Below are 25,042 nucleotides of genomic sequence, written 5' to 3'. Positions count from 1 at the left end.
AATATACATGAATCTCGATCTTTATAAGCGAGTTAACAAAATTATTCATGTGGATATACTCGTTAATTTTCTCCATATTCTCCAAAAACCTCCAACCTCTTTAACATTCTTAATTACCCGAGTGCGATAAATACAATTAAAAACGCAACGGAACTGTTTACGTATTTCACTGTATTATGTAAATTTTTGAGTTTCCATTTAAATTTGCTTAAATCCAGACGCGTTGATTGCTCGACGTGGCCTCTAGTAATTTATTTTATCCTCATATGAATATTCTTTTTACTCTACTGCAGGAGATGCGGTCTTGGTGTTTTAACATAAAAATTGTGTTAAAACCCTCCGTTGCCCACTCTCCACCCAATATTTAATATATGTTGAGTGGCGGAACTCAACATTATGCTTTCTCTTCACATAAGAGCAAGGAAATTAAAATAATTCCTTTAAGTGGAAATTAAACAACAACACGTTAACTGAGACCACCGCTCGACAGAAGAGATTTAAATATCGAGTGGAAATCGAACTTACAACCTGTCGCTTTACAGTCATGTACCAAACATACATATATTTGCAATCCTGAATATGTACTGTACTCATATAAAATGTTTAATCTAGAACGTAGAACATAATAACGGTAGACGGGACGCAATTAGAGCACCGCCACGTAACCACTCCGCAGCTTCCGAAGGAAATGGTTACAGACAGACGGACAATGAGGTTGGCTAATCGTGGAATGGGAGCTTTAGAAGGGTTTATATTGTTGTTTTATTTTTTTATTTTATTTTCAAAAAAATATTGCCTGATTTTATAATTTTTATAGTAGTATATTATAGTAGTAGTAATTTTTATAGTTATCATTATCTACATATATAGGAAAACTATTTTTTTTCAATATAACATTTATGTTATTAATTTTCAATTTTAGCTTCACCCTGAATCCCGCACAAAGCATTGTAGGCAGAGGAAACTTAGGTAACTTACGTATTTTCCCAAATAGGATTTGAATTCGTAACCATTGCGTACATTGAAGCTACAAACATTACAACTGTACCACGATGCTCTATTCAAAGTTAACTAAAAATATTTAATGAAGACAAAGTTAATGCCACAAGTTGGAACTTTCATAGCTTTTCACGGCTGTTTATTACAACGCATTAGCGAGGCGTCGTTATCTAAGTTTTCCATTATATCGCGGACCTTAGTTCAGGTAACTTTTAAAATATATTGTTTGAAATTAAATGGAAATGTTGCTGTTGTAATATTTTTGTTGTAATGTAATTAAACATTTTTATTTAATTTTAATAGAGACTTACATTTTGTATTGTTTTATTTATATTTCTTTTTCTTATGATAATATAACTTTGTTATATCCATTTATATATTACTATCACATTACTATAAAGGTATGCCTTTATTGGTGGACTCAAATATATCCTCGCTGTGTTAAAATAAAATGTGGCGTTTAGTTCCGCAACTCCACAGGCTTGATTTCGGCAAGAGTGACTAATAGTTACATTTTCTCTGTATTTCCCGTAAAGTACTATAGATTTGTAAAGATAAATTACCCGCAAAACAACTAAAATAGTTTGTTAATTAGATAAACAAGACAAATGATCACGGGTTTGACTGACATAAATCACCCGACTGACCGAGTTTTTATAGTAATTTGTTATACGTCTGCTACGCATAGTTAAGCCGTTATGGCGCATTGGTTCAGCTTCGACTATTGTAAATGCACCGGTTGTGGGTACGATTCCCATTCTAAGGAATTAATTGTTTTCATGGTTTTCAACTGTGGTGTTGAATTTCGCCACTCAACACAAAATGTAAATGAAAAGTGAGGATGATTGACTTTTTTGTTGGAATATTTAAAAAGAATATATTTTTTAGCATTAAATTTCACCTTAGATCTACATACATAACATAGTCCTATACATATATGAAGCACTCAATATTTACTTGCAAAAGAAATGTACACAAAAAATACGAATTCATATTTTCTTAAGGCACTTCTCTTTAAATAGCTCGAGAATTTCATCCTCCGAGTTAGGTACATGTGTTTGTGAAAACTGAGACAGCCAAATAAATGACAAAGCAACACTTACAAGAACACGAGTACTTCTTTGTTTTATATTTATTTCCATATTTAGATTCTTTTCTGTTATAGAAGCTTAACATTTATTTGTTTATTTGCCTTTATTTGTTCTCATTCATAATCCTAGACCCCCAGGAGGTACCTTGTAACTTCTAGCTTGAGATTTCCACGTGATCTTGAGAAAAACGACTTTAATAGATGAGCAGACACAGAGTGAGACAGATAGACAAAAAGACAGACCGATGGACCACAAAGTGAACCTACAAGTGTTCCGTTGACGTGTTAACGGCTTACAAATCGATAAACCCTGCACGGTTGCACGTATTAAAACATGACATATTGTCACGTTCTGATTGAGCCAACCGTATAAATAAATGTTAAAAGTATACTGATATATCTTTTTTTTAAACCATTATAAATATATTCCGACGAAGTGAAATATTTATTTACGTTTATATTTCTATTTCTTCGCTCTGGTATCGAGGTAAAGCGCGGCGTTTAGTTCTGCCACTCAACACGCAATGCCTCCAGAATTAGGCAGAAAGTGGGGAACGGAGTGTCCTAACACTAGGTGCCCTCTGCCTATCCTGCTGTGTGCGGGAGACAGCGTGAAGCTGATTTATTTTATTTATTTACTAGAAATATAAAATTATCCTTAAAAACAAATGTATTTGGAACACACGTCAAAGACATTAATTATATAAAGTGGTTTCATTATCCGGTCGTCCTAAATACTATAGCGTCGCGTTGTGACCTAATTTTCTCTCCCTAGATCACAAAAACTCCTTAACAAATGTCGGTATAGAGTTCCCATACTTATACCACTGGAAGGGATATTAAAATAACTTATAATTAACAGTTTTTCCATATTTGTTGATCTGAGAAAATAAATCAAAACATGATGGCGGAACTCAACGCCGCGCTTTGACTTTATACCACTGGGAATCGAACCCATAACCGTCGCGTTTGTTCCTGCGCCTCTACGGCCTCAATCTCCAATTTATATAAAAGTGTCAATTATTATAAAATAAATAGTATTATCATCCTTACATAATACTTCCTTCCGTACCAGGCTATATCTTTGTACTGTCGGCTATTAGTCCCCACGGGTGCTCCGCGCGGAAGAGCCACCGGACCGACGCAGTTAAACCGCTCTGTAATAATTAGCTTTATATGAATGCAGTATGTCTGTCTGTCTGTCTGTGTGTCTTCTACATCATAATATTTTTTTATGGGTATATGTCAGTGGCGCAGTGCTACAGTGTCTAATTTAGACACTGTATATTAATTTAGGCATTTAGACGTTAATATTGATAAATCCAACGGTTATCAGTTCGATTCCCACTCGAGAAAATTATTATTTCATTTATTTTTTTCTTTTTGGTAACAGACAAACAGCAATGTTGAGTTTCGCCATTCTATATAACTCAATTTCAGCTTTTTAGTTTACTAATAAGAAATAATTGTTAAGATATTATGTTCTCTATATTTCGTCTGGTATTCGAGATATTTCTTTTTTCTCTAGCAAAGTGGAAAATTTAAATTGAATTGGAAAATAATTAAAATATAATCATTTTCCCGAGTAGGAATCCATCATTACAGTTAAAACTAGGTGCTACACCTCGATTTGAAATATACAACAAGTAGAAATAGAAACACAGACATAATCCCGAAGGATTGTACTACATATCTACAGAAGTTCTTCACAGGAGTGCACTGTGAGACGAGTGGGCTTACTAAGCTATATGAAAGGCTTATCAGAAGGTTAGGGTACACCTTTTCTAACAATTTTATTGAAAAAATGATTTTTATATTTCGTATTTATATATTTTTAGGGTTCCGTGTTCTCGTTCCGTCCGTGAATATGTTGTCCTTCTGCCTGTCTGTCCGTCAAAACCATATATTTCTACAGAATGCATGAACAATTTTTGACTTCAAAATTGAACTTGGTATCCATATAAATCTTCGATTCTTTTGTCTGTAAGGTCGACAGCAACGCGGTACTAAATATTTAATTTGGCTCTCATTTTAAATTTTAAGTTTGACGGAATATGCTTATAGATATTATCTTTTACATTTTCAAAGGCAGAAAAAAACTTGTCAAAAATCACTGTATTTTCCATTTTATGTCATATTTAAAGACAATGAGTAAATACTTAATGTCTTTAAATGTAGAAAGAAGTTAGTTAATACTGAAGGAACCAAACCTCGCTTAGGTATATTAAATAAGATTGAGGCGATAAAATAATTTTAATAATATAAATATTTCACCAAGTGGGTAACGAACCCACACCCATCGTAGTACAGCTTGACACTATAAAACACATACACAAAAACTCACAATGTCATTTACGATAATAATAATTACATACAAATATGTAATAAATGATTCAAAATGTAGACGGAGGCAATTTCAAAGAGCTAATTGCAAAGGCGTCCTCTCGAGTAAAACCTCGCAATAAGGGTTTACAGCAAATCTCTCGGGGTTTGTGTTTCTATCATCTAATAAATATAACATTGGAAGCAAATTTGTTTAAATTATTAACGTAATACTGTGCTATAGATTAATGATCACGCTTTCACGCTGTATCTCTTATATAGCACAGCAGGGGAAACCTATTCCGATACGCATTCCTAACCGTTCTCTACGCTTAGCCTAATTTTTGAGATATTACGAGTTGAGTAGCGGAACTCGGAATATTCGGCCTCCCAAGTGGGAATTGAACCCAGAACCGTCGATTCAGATGGTGCAACCAGACGATCTGCCACTGCTCCCTAATAGATTAAATAATTACTTTTTACTTATATATTCTAAACTGCGAAATTTTTATTCGTTTACTAACAATATAAAGTTGTAAAACATCTCCATATTCTATCACAGAATAATCCTTATATGAATATGTATATAAAATTAGATAAATTTCCTCAAATAGCTTTATAGAAGCATGATACGGGAAGTCCCCAGATGATGTTACAATATAAATGACTACAGAAAGCTCATTTCCAAAGCTCTAAGCTTTCAACTTAAGACAAGTAAAACAGAAGCTTGATAGTATTACTTAGTAACTGGAGTGGTCACTTCCGTTGTAAAAGCTTCTTGGACCGAAATACTGTAAAGCGTACGCGACAAACATAATATATTAAAGAAATTTTAGATTGCTATTTCTCGACATATACGAGTATAAATAAGATTTCGTATAACCTGTAAAGGTTAATTTGGAAAGCAATTTGGAAAAAGTCTTTAGCTTTAACTTCATTTGACTTTTACATATGAATTGAATAAAGCTTAAAGCAAAATTTAAAGCGATTATATTAATTTAATATTTGTTTTTTTTTTCAGCTTTACGCTGTATCCCACAAACAGCAGAGTAGGCAACCCTATGCCTGAAGTATCGTAACATTAGGTTCACTAACCTAATGTTTTGACACTCCGTTCCTCATTTGCCGCGGAATTTTCGCTTTTTTGGCGGAATTCAACGTCGCACTTTGCCTCGACACCAGTGCGAAGAAATGAAAAAAATAAATGTTTCATTTCCTAGGTGAGAATCGAATCCACAACCTCTCGCGTTTACAGTCACAGTTTGTACTGATTTACTGGTATTATAACTTTATAGTATGGCGATGAGTATTTGAGGGACGACGGGCTCAAAGTGGCTTCATATCAATTATATCTAAATTACTTGTTACTTCAATTTAATCAAAAACAGTGCATTCCATACATACATATATGTATATGCATATACTATGTAGCTGCATAAAGGAATTCACTAACATTCTATGCAATATAATTGGTAGATTAGATATCATGTCTGTTCCACCGTTTTATTTTAATGAGGAATATCAAGAACATATAAATTACAATTATATAAATTCAAGAAGTCGTTATGAATTATATTAGATTTTTTATTTCCACCTACTCTCTTTTATTTCCTTAGGAGAAAACCTAGTAATAAGACACTGTGTACTGCATTTTTCATCGATTTCAGAGTTATTTGTGCCCAATAATAAGCTTTGTTTGAACATTGAAATGATAATTTAACTCAAAACCGCCGCCGACCCAGACAGACACTAAATTTTTAAAGATCCTGCGTAGGTCGTCCTTTGGAAATTGTAATAACGGGTATAGTTTTATATATAAACTTACTGGAAACTGGAATCCTGGAACTGGAATACAGTCATTTTTTTGTAAAAAGTATCAATAAATCTCATCAAATATTCATGGAACTTCAAGGCGAAGCTACCTACATATAAACATATAATATTATAAATAACATAAAGTTACCTCCTAGTGGCAACCCCTTTTTATATATCCGCGAGATTCTCGCCAAGGAATTTAATATAACGCAGAGGGATGCTCCAATTAGATGACATGCCTGCGTCTCCGAGTATCGATCACTCGCTACAGGTGAGCTGGACCAGATGTTTTCTTTTTATTTCTCAAAAATAACATAGTGTTAATTAAGACAACTTTAAAAAATTCTAAAAAAAGTATCTTTACGTTTGATCCCACATACCTGTAACCTGAGCTAGGAAATCTAAATAATTGATTCTCTTGTACGGCAATGGAACCCATAACCATCGTAAAAATATGAAGAGTAAATATCTTGGCACATCGGCACAATATCTGACGGTAAGTCATGGTCGATTCCCACTCGCAGGAATAAATTATTTTTCTTTCTTTACTCTAGTAACAAGACGAAGCGCATCATTGAGTTCCAAATCCTGCTATAAAGTAGGTTTTCCCGTCATACGTGTAAAATGTCTATTGATAAGTTACACTGTGCAACCCATCCGTACAGGCCGGATAATAGTTCATAATCTGTTACACTCGTACGTAGGCAAATGAACGAGATTGTTGAGCTTTTGAATTCCACGCCCTACTTCGATAACTCCGTTACATAAATTATGGCTGTAATTTACCTACTTTGTATTAAGATTCGAGTTACATTTCAATTTATAAGGATTATATATACAAAATTGATAATTTTCTCTCATATTTCTCATTTTGGGGTAAGCTAATTATTGAGAGTAAAGTTACATATATTTAATTTTTACTTCAATTGATAATAGTTTGATTTCGAGATTTTGTATTAGATAAATTTTAGAAAAAAACACTTAAAAAATATACAAAACTACCTACCTATATACTACCTACCTAGCCTAGATGCATCTCTGAATAACCACAGGTTAATAGTATTAAATAATTAATAATATTCAAAGGTTAAATATAAATAAAACAATAATATTAAATATAAAATGAAAACGGTTTTTATTGATATCATTACAAACAAAACCAGTAAAACAATATCATTATTATGTACTTAAATTATATACACTAAGCACATTTTTTTAACTAAAATGAATAAATAATTTAAAAAAAACATTTGATAACGTAAAATAACGTTTTCAATAAAATAATCATAATTTATTTGTTAAAATAAAAATGAAAATAAATAAAAATATATTTATTTATATTAACAATATTATTCTTAGTCTAATTTATTTTACAATAGAATTAATAAATGCAGTGTTAATAAATATTTTCATACATATATTTTAAGTTAGCAACAAAAAAAACACTTGTGCCGTAATATGACTAGAAATTAAAAAGAGATCCATAATATATTTTCTTTGGTAACTTATTCTGTAAAAATTAGTCTGAAAGTAATATTAAAATAGTCCAGCCATCACTTACAACATTTTTAATTTACGCTTAAAAATTATTTTGGAAATAATAATGAAAAAAAAGTGTATATATATATCCTGCTGTAGACGCACTTAGACACGCTAGTTAGTACTTAACTGGTATTAAATCGATTTAATGTTAGTTAAACGACAATTATCATTTTTTAGTGTGGCTTGAAACCTTTAAAACATTTAATTAAGCAACTTAAAAATAATATACAGACTGGAGAAAAGTAGAAAACATACAGTTTCATGTACATACTCGTATATCTAAATTTCCACTAAAAACTGATATCTCAAGACATATCAGAAGATATTCAATACAAATATCACAAGCAACTATAAGTTTGTGTAATTAAATAAAGTATTGCACTGCCCGAATTCAGTCTTCTAACATTGAAAATCAAACATGAAATTACAATTTTGATACAGTGCAAAATGATAAACCAAAGGAAATAAACATGTAAACAAATGCTTTTTTTGTATATAAATGATCGTTATAGTAGTAAGACAACAATCATTGAATACTTTGATTATAAAACTCTAGTTATAATATATTAAAGTCTAGGTCGAGTCGATCCGATTTTAAACAACGTCAAAGAAGAGAAAGGAAAAGGAAAATTAAAGAAAGAAAAGAAAGAGTTTAAAAGAGAAATTTACTTATCCTCGAAATAAAACATAGACTAAGCAAAGGAGGTACCAACTCTAAACCCAGACTTACGACTCTACGATGTGTGTATAAGTGGATATGATTTTGAAAAATATAGAATATTATTATGAATATAAAGATGATATGGAAGTTGACAAATTTATGTGTTTTGGTCCTTACATACAACTACTGGGCAGGTTAAGCTAATTACTAATTCCTTTGTGATAATGTATGAAATATACATGTATGAAACAATTATTCGATACTTGTTTGACCTATTATAGAAATGTTTAAATAATTAGTATTTCAAGTAATCGAGTTGCTAAGTAACATTACATCGCTAGAGTGGTGAAGAGAATCAAAAGTAAATTATAATTTATAGAACGATTAGTTTGTTTTTAAAATTTCTAAGCTGCAGAGAAAAGAATCATAATATTTTTATTGGTTTTGTTGTTTCATTAAGTGTATCGAAAATTATAATATGTATATTGACTCTCTTCACTACCAAAACGAAGATAAGTATATAAAAAACCTACTGGAAATATAATTGTTTTTTAGATTCTACAGTCATTTTCTCATTGGATGAGCGATACAATATACTCACGTCAATTACCAAAATTTATTATACATCGTTTATTTGATAAATTCAATCGAATACTATTAATAATCGTTTCAACATAAAAAATCGATACTCTCGATCGCAAAGAAAAAACGCTAAACGTCACTTAAGCTCTAACTTCATATCTATCATTAAATCGGTTACTATCGGGAGAGTCATCTGCAAACTTAATATCATTAGATGATTCTGAATCATCAGCAAACTTAATGTCATTGAAATCTGTTCTTTTCAAAGTGTCATCTTTTTCTCGAGTATCATTAACTCGTTTTAAAGTTGAATCATCTCGGTTGTCTCGATTCTCACGTCTGTGGACTTTTACTGGAGACATTTTAAGTGACAAATCTTTCATTGGTATAACATCTGTTTTCTTTTTGTTTCTTTTGGGTACTTTTGGTGATTGTAAGTCGCTTATGCTAAAGTTCAAGGGATGTATAATGTTGGATCGATCAATTACTTTATTTATGGACTTCATAGATTCATTTGATTTGTTTGACCGGTTGCTAGATCGTTTGAGAGTGGCTGCTGGTCTCTCTTCAGGGGATTCTGTGTTACTGCCGGGATCTGGTCGTAACTCTTTAGGCACGACCTCCTATGTACAAACAAATTATTGAGTACCAATTATTGTTTTCTTTATATGAAAAATTTAATTTGTGTGCTATTATTATGTTTTAATATAAAATCTTGACTAAGCTTGTTAAATATAGAAACTAAGCTAAAGATTGCACTTGAATATGACCAATATTACAAAAAAAAATCTCACTTTATTCAAATTATAAGTATAAGTAACAAGTACCTCATAAATGTTATTTTTGTCCATTTCCTCTATGATATCACCTTCTTCTATAGGCGGTATCCACACCAGAAACGCGGGGTCCATGCCTAGGTAAGAACCTGGTACGGAACCTGGAACAATGTATCTTCTCAACTTACAGCAAAACTTTTTACAAGAAACTATGTGATACTAAGTGATTTTCCACTGCTTGAAATTAGAACAATACAATAGATGTATAAATCTGAACTAATTTATACAATAGATGTATTAATCTGAAACTTTGCAATTTTAAGAAGAAAAATCGGAAGCAGTCACTAAAATAAAAATAAAAATATAAATAATAAATGTTTGGCTATTATATTTTTTTTTATCATTTATTTTTGTGGATGAAGGTAATAACTATAGATATATTATTCATATTTCTTGGATGTATAAAAATACGTGTAAAAATTCGGGTGTAAACAATGTGTTGGTGGTTGTTTTTCATAGATATATGTATATGTTTTTAGCATGTTACTGATGCAAACTTAGAAGATTTACTCCCATCAAAAATCAAATAAGTTTTAAGTCTTACGTACCTGCATTATTGACTTCATAATCATAATAATCAATCTCCATTTCCGGGTGTGATGTTAGACTCAGGTCGGAACGAAGCAGTCGCCTATTACACGTCTCTTTATTATGCTTTGGATTGTCCCGAATTCTGGCCGACGACACGCCGCTTAACGCTGGTGAGTACCAACCCTTTGGAAGACAATAATATTTTTAGTTATAATATCATTAATTATTAAGTTAAAAATATGTCAAAGGTGCTTTAAAGCCAACTAATGCTTACAGTTTGAGCTCTAAAGTCTGTATGATTTTCTAATTGTTCGTTTACTTGGAATTGAGGCCAACTTAAGTGAATTGAAAAAAATATTAGACAAAGCATTATTATTATGAATAAATATTTGGAGATATTACTATATAGTAAAATAATTACTTCATCAACTACAATAACATGAAGCGGATAGATAGATATAATTATTAATATTAATAACATTTTACTGACATTAGTGAGTGTAGCGGCGGAGACAGACGACGACGCACGACTGGTGCATCTGTCCCTTTCCCACACACTATCTCTGTCTTTCTCGCTGCAGATGTCTCTTCCACTTACGCTGGTATTACTCGTGTTCATTTCCGCTGTAACCGCTTCGCTGGTAGACGGTTGTGGTGGTGACGTAATCTGTATACATAAAAAAATTCTATATTCCTATAAGTTTTCAACGTTATTTGACATTATTTATATAATCATCAAGTCGTAAATTGTAAAGGGCAGGCAATTATAACCTATTTTATTTAAAGATTTCTACCAAAATCAATACAAATTTTCTATTAGAAAAAAGTAAAAGGTAAACACACCTGTGGTACATGCGTATTAGATACAGTGTGCGATCTCCTCAGAGTAGAGTACGTCATGGCTTCTGATCCGGTGGCAGCAGGCGCACTACTAGACGATACATTTTCAGGAGTGATCGTGGCTTGACTGCCGCTGGCACTAGCCACGCTTAAGTTATCTGGTATTTCGACTTCCGCGTCTGTGTGGTCTTCTTCATCTCTAAACATGAAAATTAAATGAGCTCACAAATATAATGCTAATTTGATATCTATACATCCACTGTATTTCCGCGCAGTACACCCTCTACATATGGATACAAAAGACGCCCTTCATTATTCGTTTCTAAAGAACTATATAAGAATATTATGTTAGGAAAAACTTTTGTTTAGTTTATTAATTAATAGCGATCCGCTCGCGACATCACTCGCTTGACTACATATGTAGTCTTTTATTTGCTTATTTGAATTACTTTCTGCTCTAAATATATTTTAAATTCAAAAATAGTATCCATAAATACTTTAAATACTAAAGGTTCAGCAAATTCAACAAAACAGTTTTTTATTAGCAATTTCGTCGTACAAAACACTTCATATTGATATAACTTTTTATTTTTAAGATAATTTAAATAAAATACACTCTGGACATATTTAAACTGCGTTTAAATTTTAAGCGTGCACAAAGGCACAGACAAGCCGACAAACATACTTAAGACATTTTTAAAGTATAAAATATAGCAGCACAGTTTCCTATTCATTGTATTAGAATTACCAACTAGCCTAAGTTTTTTTACACTTTAACGATATAAAAAATATATATTTCATTATGCTACAATAACCAACATCTGTGATTTAATATTCAGTGATTTTGCCCAATTGTGATGGTCTACTTACTGTTGTGACAGACCTCGGTCATACATATTGATGTTGCATACCGAATGAAGAGATCCTTTGCACATGTCTAGGCTAGAAATTACCATCTAGGGAGGGTTCAATTAAACGCACAATCATTCTGAATTCTAATCCGACTGAAAATCCCTTACTTTTATTCTTTTGCTTCACGTTTTATCCCGCAAACAGCATAGGTAGATATAGTGAAGCTAGTATTTAGACATTCTTTTCTCCACCACCCAATTTTCGAGACATTATGTGTTGATTGGCAAAACTCTATGTCGCGCTTTGTTTTCTTATATGGAGGAAATAAAAATTATTTTCCGAGTTAAAATCGAACCCATAACCTTCGCATTTGAAGTATGAAGGTTCATACTTCAAATGCGAAGGTTATGGGTTCGATTTTAACCCTCACTGACTCTAGGAACGCAAGAGTTGACGATGCAATCACAAAAATCCTTTCAACCCCATCTCTCTAACAAAAACTAAGTTAAATTACAATCGTTAAAGTGATTTCTAAACAAACCATAGAGACTTGAGTGCCTAATTAGTGAGAAACGTGTGAGTGCCATTGTTCGAACACGTTCTCCACCGGGAGTTGATTGCTTGTTAATTAGCGTATCATATTTATAATGACTCTTTTAAAAAACCTAGTGTTGAATTCGGTTCTATTTTCCTATTAATATAGACACATTGAATTAAATGGTGAAACAGTTGTGAGTTCAATTCCCAGTCGGGAGAATGAAATTTATTAAGAGGAGTGTCTTAACACTACCCTCTACGTTCCCCACTATGCGGAAAAAAACGTGAGACTATTTTTAATAACGACATATTACTCAAAATTAAGTAAATTTTGTTTTATTTATCAGATAAATTGAAGAAAGCTTTACAAAAGTCACTTCTATACAGACTTCTGTACATTCATTAAGCTTGCTTGTAACGGAATATACCTACTCTCGAAATATGGACTGCGAAGGCTATTTTCACTAATTGAGTACTCGAGTTGTGTGACATTGCAACTTGTTTTCACTTTCTTTCTATAGAGCTTCTTGTTTTGTGGATGTTTCTTTAAGTATATGCATGTCTATAGAAAGATTTTGCTTGGCTAATGATTGAGGGCGACAAGCAGTTGAAAAATTGGAATTACAGGTGAAAATACAAAGTTATTAAAGAAATTTAGGGTTTTTTTAAGGAGAGCACCTAATATATGTATATGTAGAATAATTACATTATTTAAATTGTTTCTCTATTCTTTTTTTGCTAAATAAGTATAAGTTAGACACCATCTAACTCCACTGCAGTGGCTTTAATTAAGAGTAGATCTATTTATTGCTTATAAGTTAAGTAATTATGTTTTAAACTATTTGAAATATATGTATATATATGGAAAATAAAACTAGGGAATTTATTATTCGATCAACCAAAGTTGCCGGTTTCCGCGTGACAAATTTAATATTGATCGATTAGATAGCTGAACCGTGAACGTGCGTAGCGATTGTAAAAACCTATGAACGTTGTAAAAGGTATTTGTTAGAGCGATATGTTTTTATGTCGGAATTTTATATATAATTCTTAGTCCGGATACAAAGGAAATCTATAAACATTTCTTTATTTGTATATTATTATTTGTTACTTTATTTGTTTAGCCTATGTTTGTATCTAAAATTTATGTTTACTTTAACTAACTTTTTTGTGAAACTCAATAAAGTTTTATTATTATTTTATTTAATGTATATGTATTTAAATATTTAAAACCTTTTATGTATGTATACCTATGTAGAGGCCGTAGTAGTGCAGCATCTTATTGTAAGTGCAACGATTGTGAGTTCGATTCCCAAAACTGGACCAAACACCTCGTTGAATTTTGCCACTCATCAGGTTTTGCACTCAAATTGGGCTCTGTGTTGGGAGCGGAGTGATTTAACACTAAGTTGTCTTTTCCTTCTGCTATATCCGGGATACAGCGTAATATTATAGGAAAAAGAGAACATAAACTTGTGTTTTTATAGACTTAAGCTAAGCTACGCTAAGTTTTCAGTAGTTTCCAAAAAGCCTAATATTAGGTAACACTTATATAAGCACCTTTAGAATTATAGAGACCTAATTCAAAAATTGACATTTTTGAGTTAGGTCTCTATAATTCTAAAGGTGCGTATAGTAATTTTGATGTTTGGCAAAACGAAGATCGTAATATCAATTTTCAGTAATCGACAATCTATATATATAAAAGGACTTGTCCTCACTGACTGAGGTAAGACGCACGCACAGCCGTAACCGCTGTGCGTAGAAATATTTTCATAATCTGGACATCCACTAAGTAGGGATTTTGAAAAATTTTAACCCTAAAGGGGTGAAATAGAGGTTGAAAGTTTGTATGGAAAAAAAATTAAATCGGCACCGATATTTATAAAATTTGAAATTTAGATTTTTAAAAGTATTTAATTAAATACATATTTCAGCGTGTTCTAGAATTCTCCCCCTAAGGGTGCAAATAAGGGGTTGAAAAATTTGTATAGATTTTTTTTTAAATCGGCACCAATTTTTATAAAATTTGAAATTCAGACTCCTAAAAGTATTTAATTGAACACATAGTTCATGGTTTTCTAGAATTCTTCCCCTAAGGGTGCAAATAAGGGGTTGAAAGTTTGTATGGAAAAATCTTTAAAACGCCAACGATTATTATAAAATTTGAAATTTAGACTCTTAAAAATATTTAATTGAACACATGTTTCGTAGTTTATTAGAATTCACCCATAAATAAGCAAGCGGAGCTGCGCGCGTCCGCTAGTATGCTTATATTCATAGAACTAATAATATTTTGTTCATGTCATAATTTCATTGTTCTTCTTTATATAACGTCAATTGATTTTTGAATTTAAAAAGTAAAGACCGTACAATTTAATTTCTGGTCTATAAATAAAATGTACATACCTAGTTTCGACATTCTCTGAAGTTCTGTCTGAGTCCCTGAGTCTTGTGTGCCGAGTCCTTCCTGGTAGGAGCCGGCGCAAGGAGACCCCTCCACCGACGACTTCTGATAACAACGTGCTTCGGGAACCCGTTGTTGCCCCTAGCTCCAATGATGCTGAACAGGCTGGTATATGAAATTTTTATATAATAAAGTTTAAGTATATTTAATTGAAGAAAAAAAATACAAAAGTCAAGATGAAGTTTGTCAATATTATGTCCTCTGTGCACATCACGAAGCTAGAAAATCTTTTATTTTAGAAGCATATTTGTAAAAATCTCTCACCATCACTGTCAGTCAGTGATTCCTTATCAGCAGCACGTTGATAAGCCCTAGTTCTGTGAGCAGAATGTACAGCTAGGGCTAGGGCGGCGAGTGCTGCGAGGGCAGCTAGGGCAGCCGCTGACGCTCGGGCAGCGCCGCCGCCCGCCCACCATCCGGTTGACATTGACGCGTATGCTGCTGATGTGTTGTGGATCGATTCTGTTTGACAATGTATTAGGAATAGTTTTACTTTCTTTTTCATTTTTAACTTTACGTCGTATCCGTAGGCAGAGGGAATCCAGTGTTAAGACACTCTGCTGCCCACTTTTCAGAGATTTTTCAAGGCATTGCGTGTTGGTGGCAGCAACACCGCGCATTAGAGAGCCAAGAAACTATTAATAGATAATAATTCATTAATTAATTGAATTAACAACAATAATGAATTAACACTAAATATTTACTGCCTTACCAAAAAAGACAAAAGAGAATATACATACACAAAATCTCCTCATCGGTAATAATTGATACAGAATTTGTAAGCTGTACCACTTTACACTTTAACATGCAGTAGATGGCAGTCTGCCAGTTCAAAACATCGATACGTCGTAAATAAAGAAAAATGTAGCTTTTAAGCTCATTCTATTTTTTGCTATAGCTTTTTGAAGTATGCGCCAATAACAAAGTACGTTTTAAGATTTTATTACCGAATGTAAGCTCGAAGATTAATCCATACGATAAGATAAGAATAAAATATTATAATAAAATATTATTTTAGGTTAGGTCGATTAAACTTTTGGCTTAAATCAACTAACAACCTAAAACGGCTTCTAAATTGAGTCGGCTTTTACGTTTTAAATAAAGCTACAATACAGTTTGTTTTCAATTATATCTTTTTTTTTCATTTTGTAATACAGTTATTGTATTTTTATCTGTTGAAACATAATTGATGAAAAATAAAAAAAAATAAGGAACGTTTTGATTAAATGGGTAAAAAATACAATGCTTAGCTTATATTATCATAAATTTTTGTATATTATACGTATGTAATTGTTTTTTTAAAAATCGCTTTAACGATTCCGAAATTTTTTGAATTAAAAAAAACACAGCTCCATTTTCTAGGTACTATGATATATAATTTTGTTTTCGATTAATTAATAACAGACATGAATGAAGCTGTCATGGCGCAGTGGTACTACGTCAGCTTCTTCGTCTGGTGATTTTAGTTCCCACTAGCCCTCATAGAAAATCAAGTTCCTTCAGTCAACAAGCAATGTTTTGAAAAATGAGTGGAATGGGATGAACGGAGTGTCTTAACACTCAGTTCCTTAAAACAAAATAAAACCTTAAAAACATACCAGTTTGCATAGCATGCGCCAAGAACCCGCCAGCACAGCGCTCGCTGGTATCACCGGACCGCAGTTCAACCAGGATGTGTCTCCCACCAGCTATCTCTATCACACCGCCACTGTCTGTTGTTGTTTCTACGTCCTCGGCCTATATGAAACATACAAAAGAATTATTAAACAATAAAAACTAAATAGAATTTCAATTTCCATTCGGAGGAATAAATCATTTTCATTTTCTCACTCTGGTAATAAGGCAGCGGCAGCAGTTCCACCACTTAACACATGTCTTTACCACGACGTTGTCAACACCCACAGAATGTCTTGAAAAGAGGATGGATGCGGCGAGAAGGATATTTTAAAAATAAGATCATTTTGCCACCCTCCTGTTTGTGGGGTACAGCGTTGAAGCTAAAAAGGAAGTCTTCATATAAATATCATACCACAGCAGAACTATCCGGTCCGTCCCAAGTTGCTAAAAGCGGAGAGCCCAGAGAGTCTCCATCTCTAGCGAGGAGCGCTTGCCCAGCACAAGGTAGCTTCACCGCTTCGAAACGTAATCGCACTGCCAGACCTTCTTCTGCCTATAAAGTAAGTAACAATTATATTATATGTACAAATTAATAAAAATTAGGGTATGTGACTGCTAAGCCAAAGGGCCTGGAATTTATTCCCACCCAAAAAAGTATATACAATCCCATATATAAATAATAATATAATGAATATAAAGGCCGTCGTAGTCCAGCGGATTGTAAACGCGACGGTCGTGGGTTCAATTTCGGGAGAAAGAATTATTTTTACATAGTCTTCCACTTTACAGTAAATAGTATATTAAATTGATATTACCTATATTTAAAACTAAAAGGTGAAAATCTATTTAAAAACCGAGTGATCGGGCAAAACTTTAAGACCGGCCCGCCCATATTAGGTCGGACACATTTGGGGAAATTCGACAAGTAACAAACGAGTGAATCGTGATTTTGGAATATCTGTGAAAAGCTAACCGAAGCGTCGTCGTATAAAAAGGTTCGCGAAGCTTTTTATCTCTGAGCAACTTATGATTGATGTTAAACAAATAAATGGTAAAAAATGAATTGATATTGGTAAATATAAGATTGTTTTATTTATAAAGCTTCACGCTGTTTCCCGCATTTTTCGGAACAACTTAGAAATTTTTGAGATATTGCAAGTTGAGTGGTGGAGTTCAACGCCGCGTTTTGTCTTGTTGGCAATGTCGGTAAATAAATATCAGATTTTAAAATAAATATCAGCTTCACGCTGTATCCCACTTACAGCAGGGTAGTCAGAGGGAACCTAGTGTTAAGACACTCCGCCGAATTCTGAATGCAATGGTTGTTGAGTGGTGGAACACAACCAGTCGCCTGACCTCATATTTGATTTTAATTAGAACAATATTGATATAATGTTAATTTGTTCACGTTTTACACTAGTACGGTATTTCATTACAAATTGAAATAGACATCAAATAGTAAATAACCTATTTGCTCATCAACTCCACATACATGTATAACATTACAATTTTTTTCCTACAAATGTTATATATATATAATAATTTTTAAAATATATTACAATTTTTTCCTACAAATGTTATATATATATAACATTTGTAGGAAAAAATTGTATATATATATATATATATATATATATATATATATATATATATATATATATATATATATATTAGTTCTAGAATTTATAATTAACCTGTAAAACTAATCGATGCCGTTATAGGGCAGTTAGTGGATTTGATTCCACTAAGAATGAACTTAGTAGTTGCGCTTTCCAAGTATATCTAAATATAGAATATCGTTAGGTAAAATGGAGAATAAAATATAATATATTTCAAAATTTTCAGTGCATAATCTGCTATATCTAAAAACAATAAATTTTCTAATTGCATATAGAGGCCAGCTTCCAGCATTTTAATGGAAACGCGTTTCATTGGATCCCATTCCTAATCGGGGGATTGAATTATTTTTATCTTTGGTATCAGGACAAAGCCCGGCGTTGAGTTCCGCCACTCAACTCGTCTACTGCGTTAAAAATGTGGAACCAAGTGTCTTAACACTAGATTTAACTTAACACTGCTATATGCAGAATAAAGCTTGAGGCTTTAAAAAATATAATAAATTCCATTTGAACATTTTGAACACTTAAAAGTTTAAAACATGTAAATCTCTTAGAGACTCGATAGTAAAACGTAGGAGCGCGTCGAGAAATTTATAGTGAAACTAATGGCTTTACGAAAATTTACGATTTCGTTGCTTCCGTAAAATTATTGAATTCGCCAGGAAACTAAACATAACATTGCAAAGGCAAACGTTTATCGTACGATCGTAATGGCCAAGTTTTGATGGTCCGCAGGTCCGTAAATGTTCGCAGGTCCGTAACTACGGGTATGCCGCGACTGAAATCAATTTAACTTTCGTCCTGTCAAACCCTTTAGTTTTGTATAATTGAATTTGGGAAAATTGTAACGAATGCTTTTGGATTTGCTCGTCGCTGCTATACTGATTGCGTTGGCTATGTTTGTAATTATTTTTGTTTATTTTTTAAATATTTATTTATTTTTTATACCTGAGACGATGCATGTTGAGTGGCGGAACTTAACGCCGCGCTTTGCCTCATTGCTCTCATTATGGGAGCGAAGAAATGAAAATATAAAATATTCTATTGCTCCGAGTGGGAACCGAACACACAACCGTCGCATTTATGTACGCTTGTGCCCCTGCGCCACGATGTCCTCAATTAGTATACATACATATTTAAAAAATATCAATGAAATAATAATTTCAACAACAAAAAAGATATAAATATTTTAAACTACCGTGTAGATTGTATTCAGGTTCTCTAATATGATCAAATCACGTGAAACCACAACTGCCTGCGCGTAACTTTGTTAGTGATATAAATACATGCACCTGTAGGTACCGTGTACGCATTGTATGACTAAACTTACACGATTTTGCAACATTAGTTTGAGCGGAATGGAACCTCTACTATGAAGTATGAATAGACGATGAATGTGTTTTTTTTTAAACAAAATTAAATTTTAATTAAAAACTAGTTAAAAAACCGTCAATATTAATTACTATTAAAATGTAGAAAGAAAATAATAAGGAAAAATAATCTTGTAGCATTAATCAGCTATTGTTTCAGTCTATTGTTCTAAACTATTAGATGTTATCTAACAATGTCCATCTTGTGACCACGTTAGTAACAATCTTAAATAGATTTATGTATAAGAGATTAATTAGGGCCGCCGTGGAGCACTAGACTTAAAGTGGACTCATACTCTGAGAAATGAACTATTTTCATTTCCTTACTCTGCTTAGAAGATAAACCGCAATGGTAGCGGAGTATATTAACAATAGATTATCTGTGTATATAGCAAAATAAGGCGTAAAACCCAGAATAATATTGATGTCATTGTGGTATATTTTAGAAGTCTCTAGCTGTAGACGTGATAGTTATAAATGCGATAGTTGTAAATGTTGGATTGCCAAAAATGTACAAAGGCGAGTGAAAAAGAGAAGAAAAATTTACTCAACGCTAAAGAGCATTCTCTATCAGCCAAACTAATATAATTCTTTCTACTCCTTATAACAAAGTGATGAAGATAAGTAAAGAAAAAAATACAGAGAAATGCATGGTAGGGGACACGCTCGGCGACAGGAAACTGACTTCTAACACAACAGTTAATAACAGTTGAAGCCAGTCTATTAAAATTTTCATTACTTTATGTGAACTATTATTTTATATCAAAGTTATGTTTGCTGGTTAAATTTAACAATAACAGTTTTGGAATATCGTAAAAATAATTAATTACAATACCGGTATTTGGGTATGTGCTGATATTCTCATTGAAACTTTAAGAAATCTTCTTTTAGTATATATACATGTCCCAAAACACGTGCATGTCAAAATTCAAAGTTCTGCGCCGCGTCTATTATATAGAAAAATAATAAAAAAAGGGTTTTATATTTATTATATAGATAAATATTTTCAGGTTTGGCACCACTGGTGCGTTTAAGGTCAGACGCTATTCCAGTATGCCTCGAAACCCGCTATATTAATTTTAGATATTTCAATTATTATGATTTATCACTTTTTATTCTTTTTAGCTTCACGCTATCGCTATATCTCGTACATAGCAGAGTAACAGCAATTAAAAAATAATTAAAGAAAAGATAACTATTCTCTCTACAAGTAAACTTACCTGTAATAACCAAAAGGACCGAGCAGGACAGGCTCTAGCCGACCCAGCAAGCAGCCTTGCAGCCGGAGCCAAGTGCAGCACACATCCGCACCTGCATCTAGCTCCTATTTCAGCCACTACTATAGATGAATCTCCCGCCCACGGTCGAGCTGTACACTCGCAAGCTGCGAGCTCTACTGCTTGACCCTTTTGGAAAGAAAATATATAGCATCAGACTGTATCCCAATATTACTATTAGTGCGGAGAGAATGGTCACGGAAATTTCGCGCTCAAATAAAGAGGATCTCTAAATCCTAAAAAATTATAGTCTTAAAAGGCAAAACGCAAAAATTTTGTATTAAAGACGCTAGTTCAAATGAGACCTTGTAGCATGATATATAGATAACAGAATAATAATACACCATGTTTACTATACTATATTTTTTATTATCAAAATGTAAATAGCATTAGGATTAGAAAATTACAAATGAATCAAAATAATGTAGTAACATTGTGAAAACAACTAAAAATATGATTAATCTTCATCCCCCTCATGTGTCGTTTCACCAGCATCCTCACCACTTTTATTTTCTTCTTCGTGATCATCTCCTTCGTGCGCCTCCTCCTGTTTATCATCAGCATCTGTATGCTCATGTCCATCATCTTCACTTCCTTCTGGTTTCTCTTCTTCATCACCAGTTTCTCCTTCTTCATGTGTATCTCGTATAACAACTGATTTAGAAGCGAGCTTCTTTTCACTCGTTAACTTAGCTTCCGAGTGCATAGTCGTTTGCGAATATTCTAAATCTTTCAATATAGATTTTTGTATTTCTAGTTTACTAGCTTCTAGTTTTTCCTGTATATCCATTTCAGACTCTGGTTTTTCTTCAGGTTCCTCTTCACTTGTACTCACAGTAGACTTTGTTGATGTAACGAATGAAGGTAAGCTATCCTTAGGAGATACTGGAGGTTCAGTAGATGGTGGCACAAGATGAATACTTGGTATTGTTTTAATGCTAGCTAATGACGATGAGGACAATGATATTCCTGATGCTTCTTTTTCTGCTTTAAATGATTCCTTGGAAGTAAAAGACATAATGGCCGAAACTGTCTTTTTCTTTTCTACGGGTTTTGGTATGAAACCTAAATCACCTTCTTCATACACTCTTCCTAGCGATGCAATAGTATCTGATGATTCAACTCGCTGTACCTCACGGTATTGCGTAATAATATCCAGTAGTCGTGATAGTAGTGCTTGTCTATCCATTATTTCTCGACTTGGGTCTTGAGTAGCCCAATCGTCGAGTTTTAATGCAGCTTGGACAGCAATTGCCGCCTCTTTTAATATTCTTTTAAATTTAGCACATTCTTTGGTTACTTTAGAGGATTCTACCTTAGCTTTGTTCTGGGTACTTATTCGGGCATGTAAATTTTGTTCTAATATACGAACTTGTAGCGACAGGTTTCCATTTTCTTTAACGAGATTTTGTACTTTTGTTTCTAACAATTCTAAATCATAATTACGTTTTTCAAATATTGTTTTTTCCTTTTCCATTTTTTGGAAAGCTGATGTCAATTGATCAATGACTTTCAGCTGCACAACATTTTTATTTATAGCTTTATCCCTTTCTTCTTCTGCTAACTCCATAGCAACTTTAGCAGCACGTTCATTTTCTTTATATTTTTCATTTTGTTCTGCCAATTTTGCTTGTGTTGCTAATATACTGTCTAGTTCATTATTTATTGCTATATTTTCACGAATTACTCTGTGTGTCGATGCTGCTATTCTAAGTTCCGTAGCATCTTGAAAGTCTTGTGCTAATTGTAAAAGTCTACCTTCCATTTCTTTCTTTAACTTATCTTTACCAATCACAAATTTCTTTTCAGCATCATAAATTACCCTTTTATACTTCATTTCTTGATCTTTAAATGCCTGTTCTTGCTTATCAAATTTTTTCATCAAATCATCTCGTATAGCTCTAAATTCCTCTAGCGTGTTTAACTTTCCAGCGAGTAATTTATTTTCAGAAGTCAATTGGTCCTTCATTATTGTAAAATTTCGTTCCAAATCTGCCACTGTTTCTTTAAACTGTGCCGTTTCAATTTCCCTCGTTTCTTCTAAGCCTTTTACTTTTTCTTTTAATTCGTTGTTTTCTTCATTTTTTATATGCAATGTTTTTTTCAAGTAAGAGATTATGTCAGCTCTATCTTCGTCGAGTTTATCGTAAGCGTTTTGAAGTTCTTCATTTCGTTGTTCATATTCATCAACTGCAGTTCGTAGTCTCGCGATTTTTCTATTACATTCCGCTACTTGTAGTTCTAAAAAAGTTCTCTCAACTTCTGTAAACATTGCTCCTGCTTTATGAGTCTCTTCATCTTTTCCCTTTCCTTTATCTTTTTTTGGAGCCATTTTTATTTAATGTAGTAAATTAGATAAAAAATATGTTAGCGTGTATCCACGCGAGTGATGACATTGCTTCATCGATTAACGGTTGCTATGATACGCTTATCGTAGAAACGAATGTTATATCAATAACAGAACATACTATATATTTTTTACGATCTGTTCTATAGTCCTATTACGTATTTGAAAGATTATAATTGATCAAATAAAAAAGGTATTATATGAAGAAAACAAAAAATATAGAATCATTGTTTATGTAAAAATATTATGAGTAATTTTAGATATATATAAAAAACATTTTACAAAAATATTCTACAAGCACAAGTGCAATAATTAAAAGAAAATAATAATAACAAGTTAACTACACATAAAATCAATTCTGATCAAATAGGTACCTCACAAAACTTAGCCCCATACGCCGGCGGAGGAGAGTCACAGAAGCGGTGTCGACTGCGAGTGCGCGTGGAGCAGTGAGCGGGCGCGGGGCACGCTGACCACGCTGACCACTCGCCCCAGCCTCCGGCGCCACCATCTAGTAGAATGAAATATATTTATTTAAAATATAAAACCTAAGAGGGCATCGATGCAGAACTTTGTTTTATAATATGGTATTTGGCACAGCAACACAGGAAGTGTCTAAAACGTGACGGGCGAAGGTTGTGGGATCGATTCTCATTCGGGGGAAGAAATTATCTTGATTTCCCCGCTTTGGTAAGTAAACAAAACAGGATAAGGTTTAATATTCATATTCAATAATCATGTAGATATATGGTGGTTGTGGCGCAGAGGCATAAAGTGTGACTGTAAAACCGACTGGTTGTGGGTTCGATCCCTATTCGAGGAGATGAAATATTTATATAAATTTATATTTACATTTTTTCGCTCTGGTGTCGAGGCAAAGCGCGGCGTTGAGTTCTGTCACTCAACACGCAACGCCTCCAGAATTCGGCAGAAAGTGGGGAACTCTCTTGTTCTTGTCATAGAAATAACAACAAATAATATTTTACATTATATTTAATAATCTCAGAATATTTAATAGGCTAACCTGATAGAGGCAGTGTAGGCAGGCAGTCCATCCTGACATCAGCTACTGCGCCTGTCACAGCTTGCGATACGTAAACGAAACAGTATTCCGGGTAGCGCTCGCTGAAAAGTCGACAGTCGAAGGAAGCTGTGTGTTGTCCTCTAAAAAGAAAATACAGTTTTATAAAAACAATTACTAGAATAAATAATTAATTATTCTGTATTATTTAAGAATATTTTAATTACTTTGTGCAAATGAATGTTAACTTATCGAAAACAAAAAAAATAACTCTCTCTTTGTATATGAAAAATAATGATAATATCCATCCATCCATCCATCAGCCTTGATATATGGCCTTGATGATATGATAATATAGTGATAATAATTCAATTTTTTTGCACCCTGCTATATGCGGAATACAGCGTGAAGCTGATTTAATTTAATTAAGAAAAATAATTAACGTATTAAATTATCCCAATTCTTATCTAACCTGCGCACGCGCCTCTCAGCAACGTATCGTAGTCTATCAGAGTCTCTTCCAAATACTCGTACTCTGTCGGCCCCTTCAAGAACACATTCTGGATATTGGAATAGAACACGTACTCCATCTCCACAGGGAAACACTGAGCCGCCGTGAACGTTTAGAACAAACTGTTCTGACCAGTCCGCCTGTAGATAAAAATGAATAGTTCTAAATTATTGTATTATATTATTGAATTTAAAGTTTATTTAAAC

At 33.0% G+C, this 25,042-nt stretch overlaps 2 protein-coding genes and 1 long non-coding RNA gene across 6 annotated transcripts in view; 1 reads left to right on the top strand and 2 right to left on the bottom strand.

Moving 5' to 3' along the window:
• LOC146529495 (uncharacterized) overlaps positions 1–25,042 on the top strand; it is a 169,798-nt gene that overhangs the window by 114,445 nt on the left and 30,311 nt on the right. The gene's annotated exons all lie outside the window — the stretch shown is intronic.
• The window catches only part of gogo (thrombospondin-1 like protein golden goal), a 150,928-nt gene continuing 133,223 nt past the window's right edge, over positions 7,338–25,042 (bottom strand). For 2 of the 3 annotated variants that reach the window (XM_085202471.1, XM_085202472.1), the window contains 13 exons: positions 24,798–24,976; positions 24,329–24,468; positions 23,679–23,815; positions 20,901–21,086; positions 17,104–17,244; positions 16,673–16,811; positions 15,339–15,536; positions 15,017–15,179; positions 11,222–11,417; positions 10,869–11,045; positions 10,396–10,561; positions 9,839–9,948; positions 7,338–9,634 (listed from right to left, as the gene is read on the bottom strand). In XM_085202471.1, coding sequence (XP_085058597.1) covers positions 9,152–9,634; positions 9,839–9,948; positions 10,396–10,561; positions 10,869–11,045; positions 11,222–11,417; positions 15,017–15,179; positions 15,339–15,536; positions 16,673–16,811; positions 17,104–17,244; positions 20,901–21,086; positions 23,679–23,815; positions 24,329–24,468; positions 24,798–24,976 — 2,415 coding nt within the window. In that variant the 3' untranslated portion in view covers positions 7,338–9,151. The remainder of the gene's footprint in view (positions 9,635–9,838; positions 9,949–10,395; positions 10,562–10,868; positions 11,046–11,221; positions 11,418–15,016; positions 15,180–15,338; positions 15,537–16,672; positions 16,812–17,103; positions 17,245–20,900; positions 21,087–23,678; positions 23,816–24,328; positions 24,469–24,797; positions 24,977–25,042) is intronic. The other variant, XM_085202473.1, reaches the window with a different exon arrangement.
• LOC146529496 (cilia- and flagella-associated protein 157) lies at positions 21,415–23,289 on the bottom strand. The gene has a single exon (XM_085201867.1). The coding sequence runs from the start codon at positions 23,287–23,289 to the stop codon at positions 21,415–21,417; it is 1,875 nt and encodes a 624-aa protein (XP_085057993.1).

The sequence above is a fragment of the Heliconius melpomene genome, chromosome 18 (genome assembly GCF_056956725.1).
Source record: "Heliconius melpomene rosina isolate 202511_hmr_F chromosome 18, ASM5695672v1, whole genome shotgun sequence".
Lineage (NCBI taxonomy): Eukaryota > Metazoa > Arthropoda > Insecta > Lepidoptera > Nymphalidae > Heliconius > Heliconius melpomene.
This window is presented reverse-complemented; position numbering and strand designations above follow the sequence as displayed.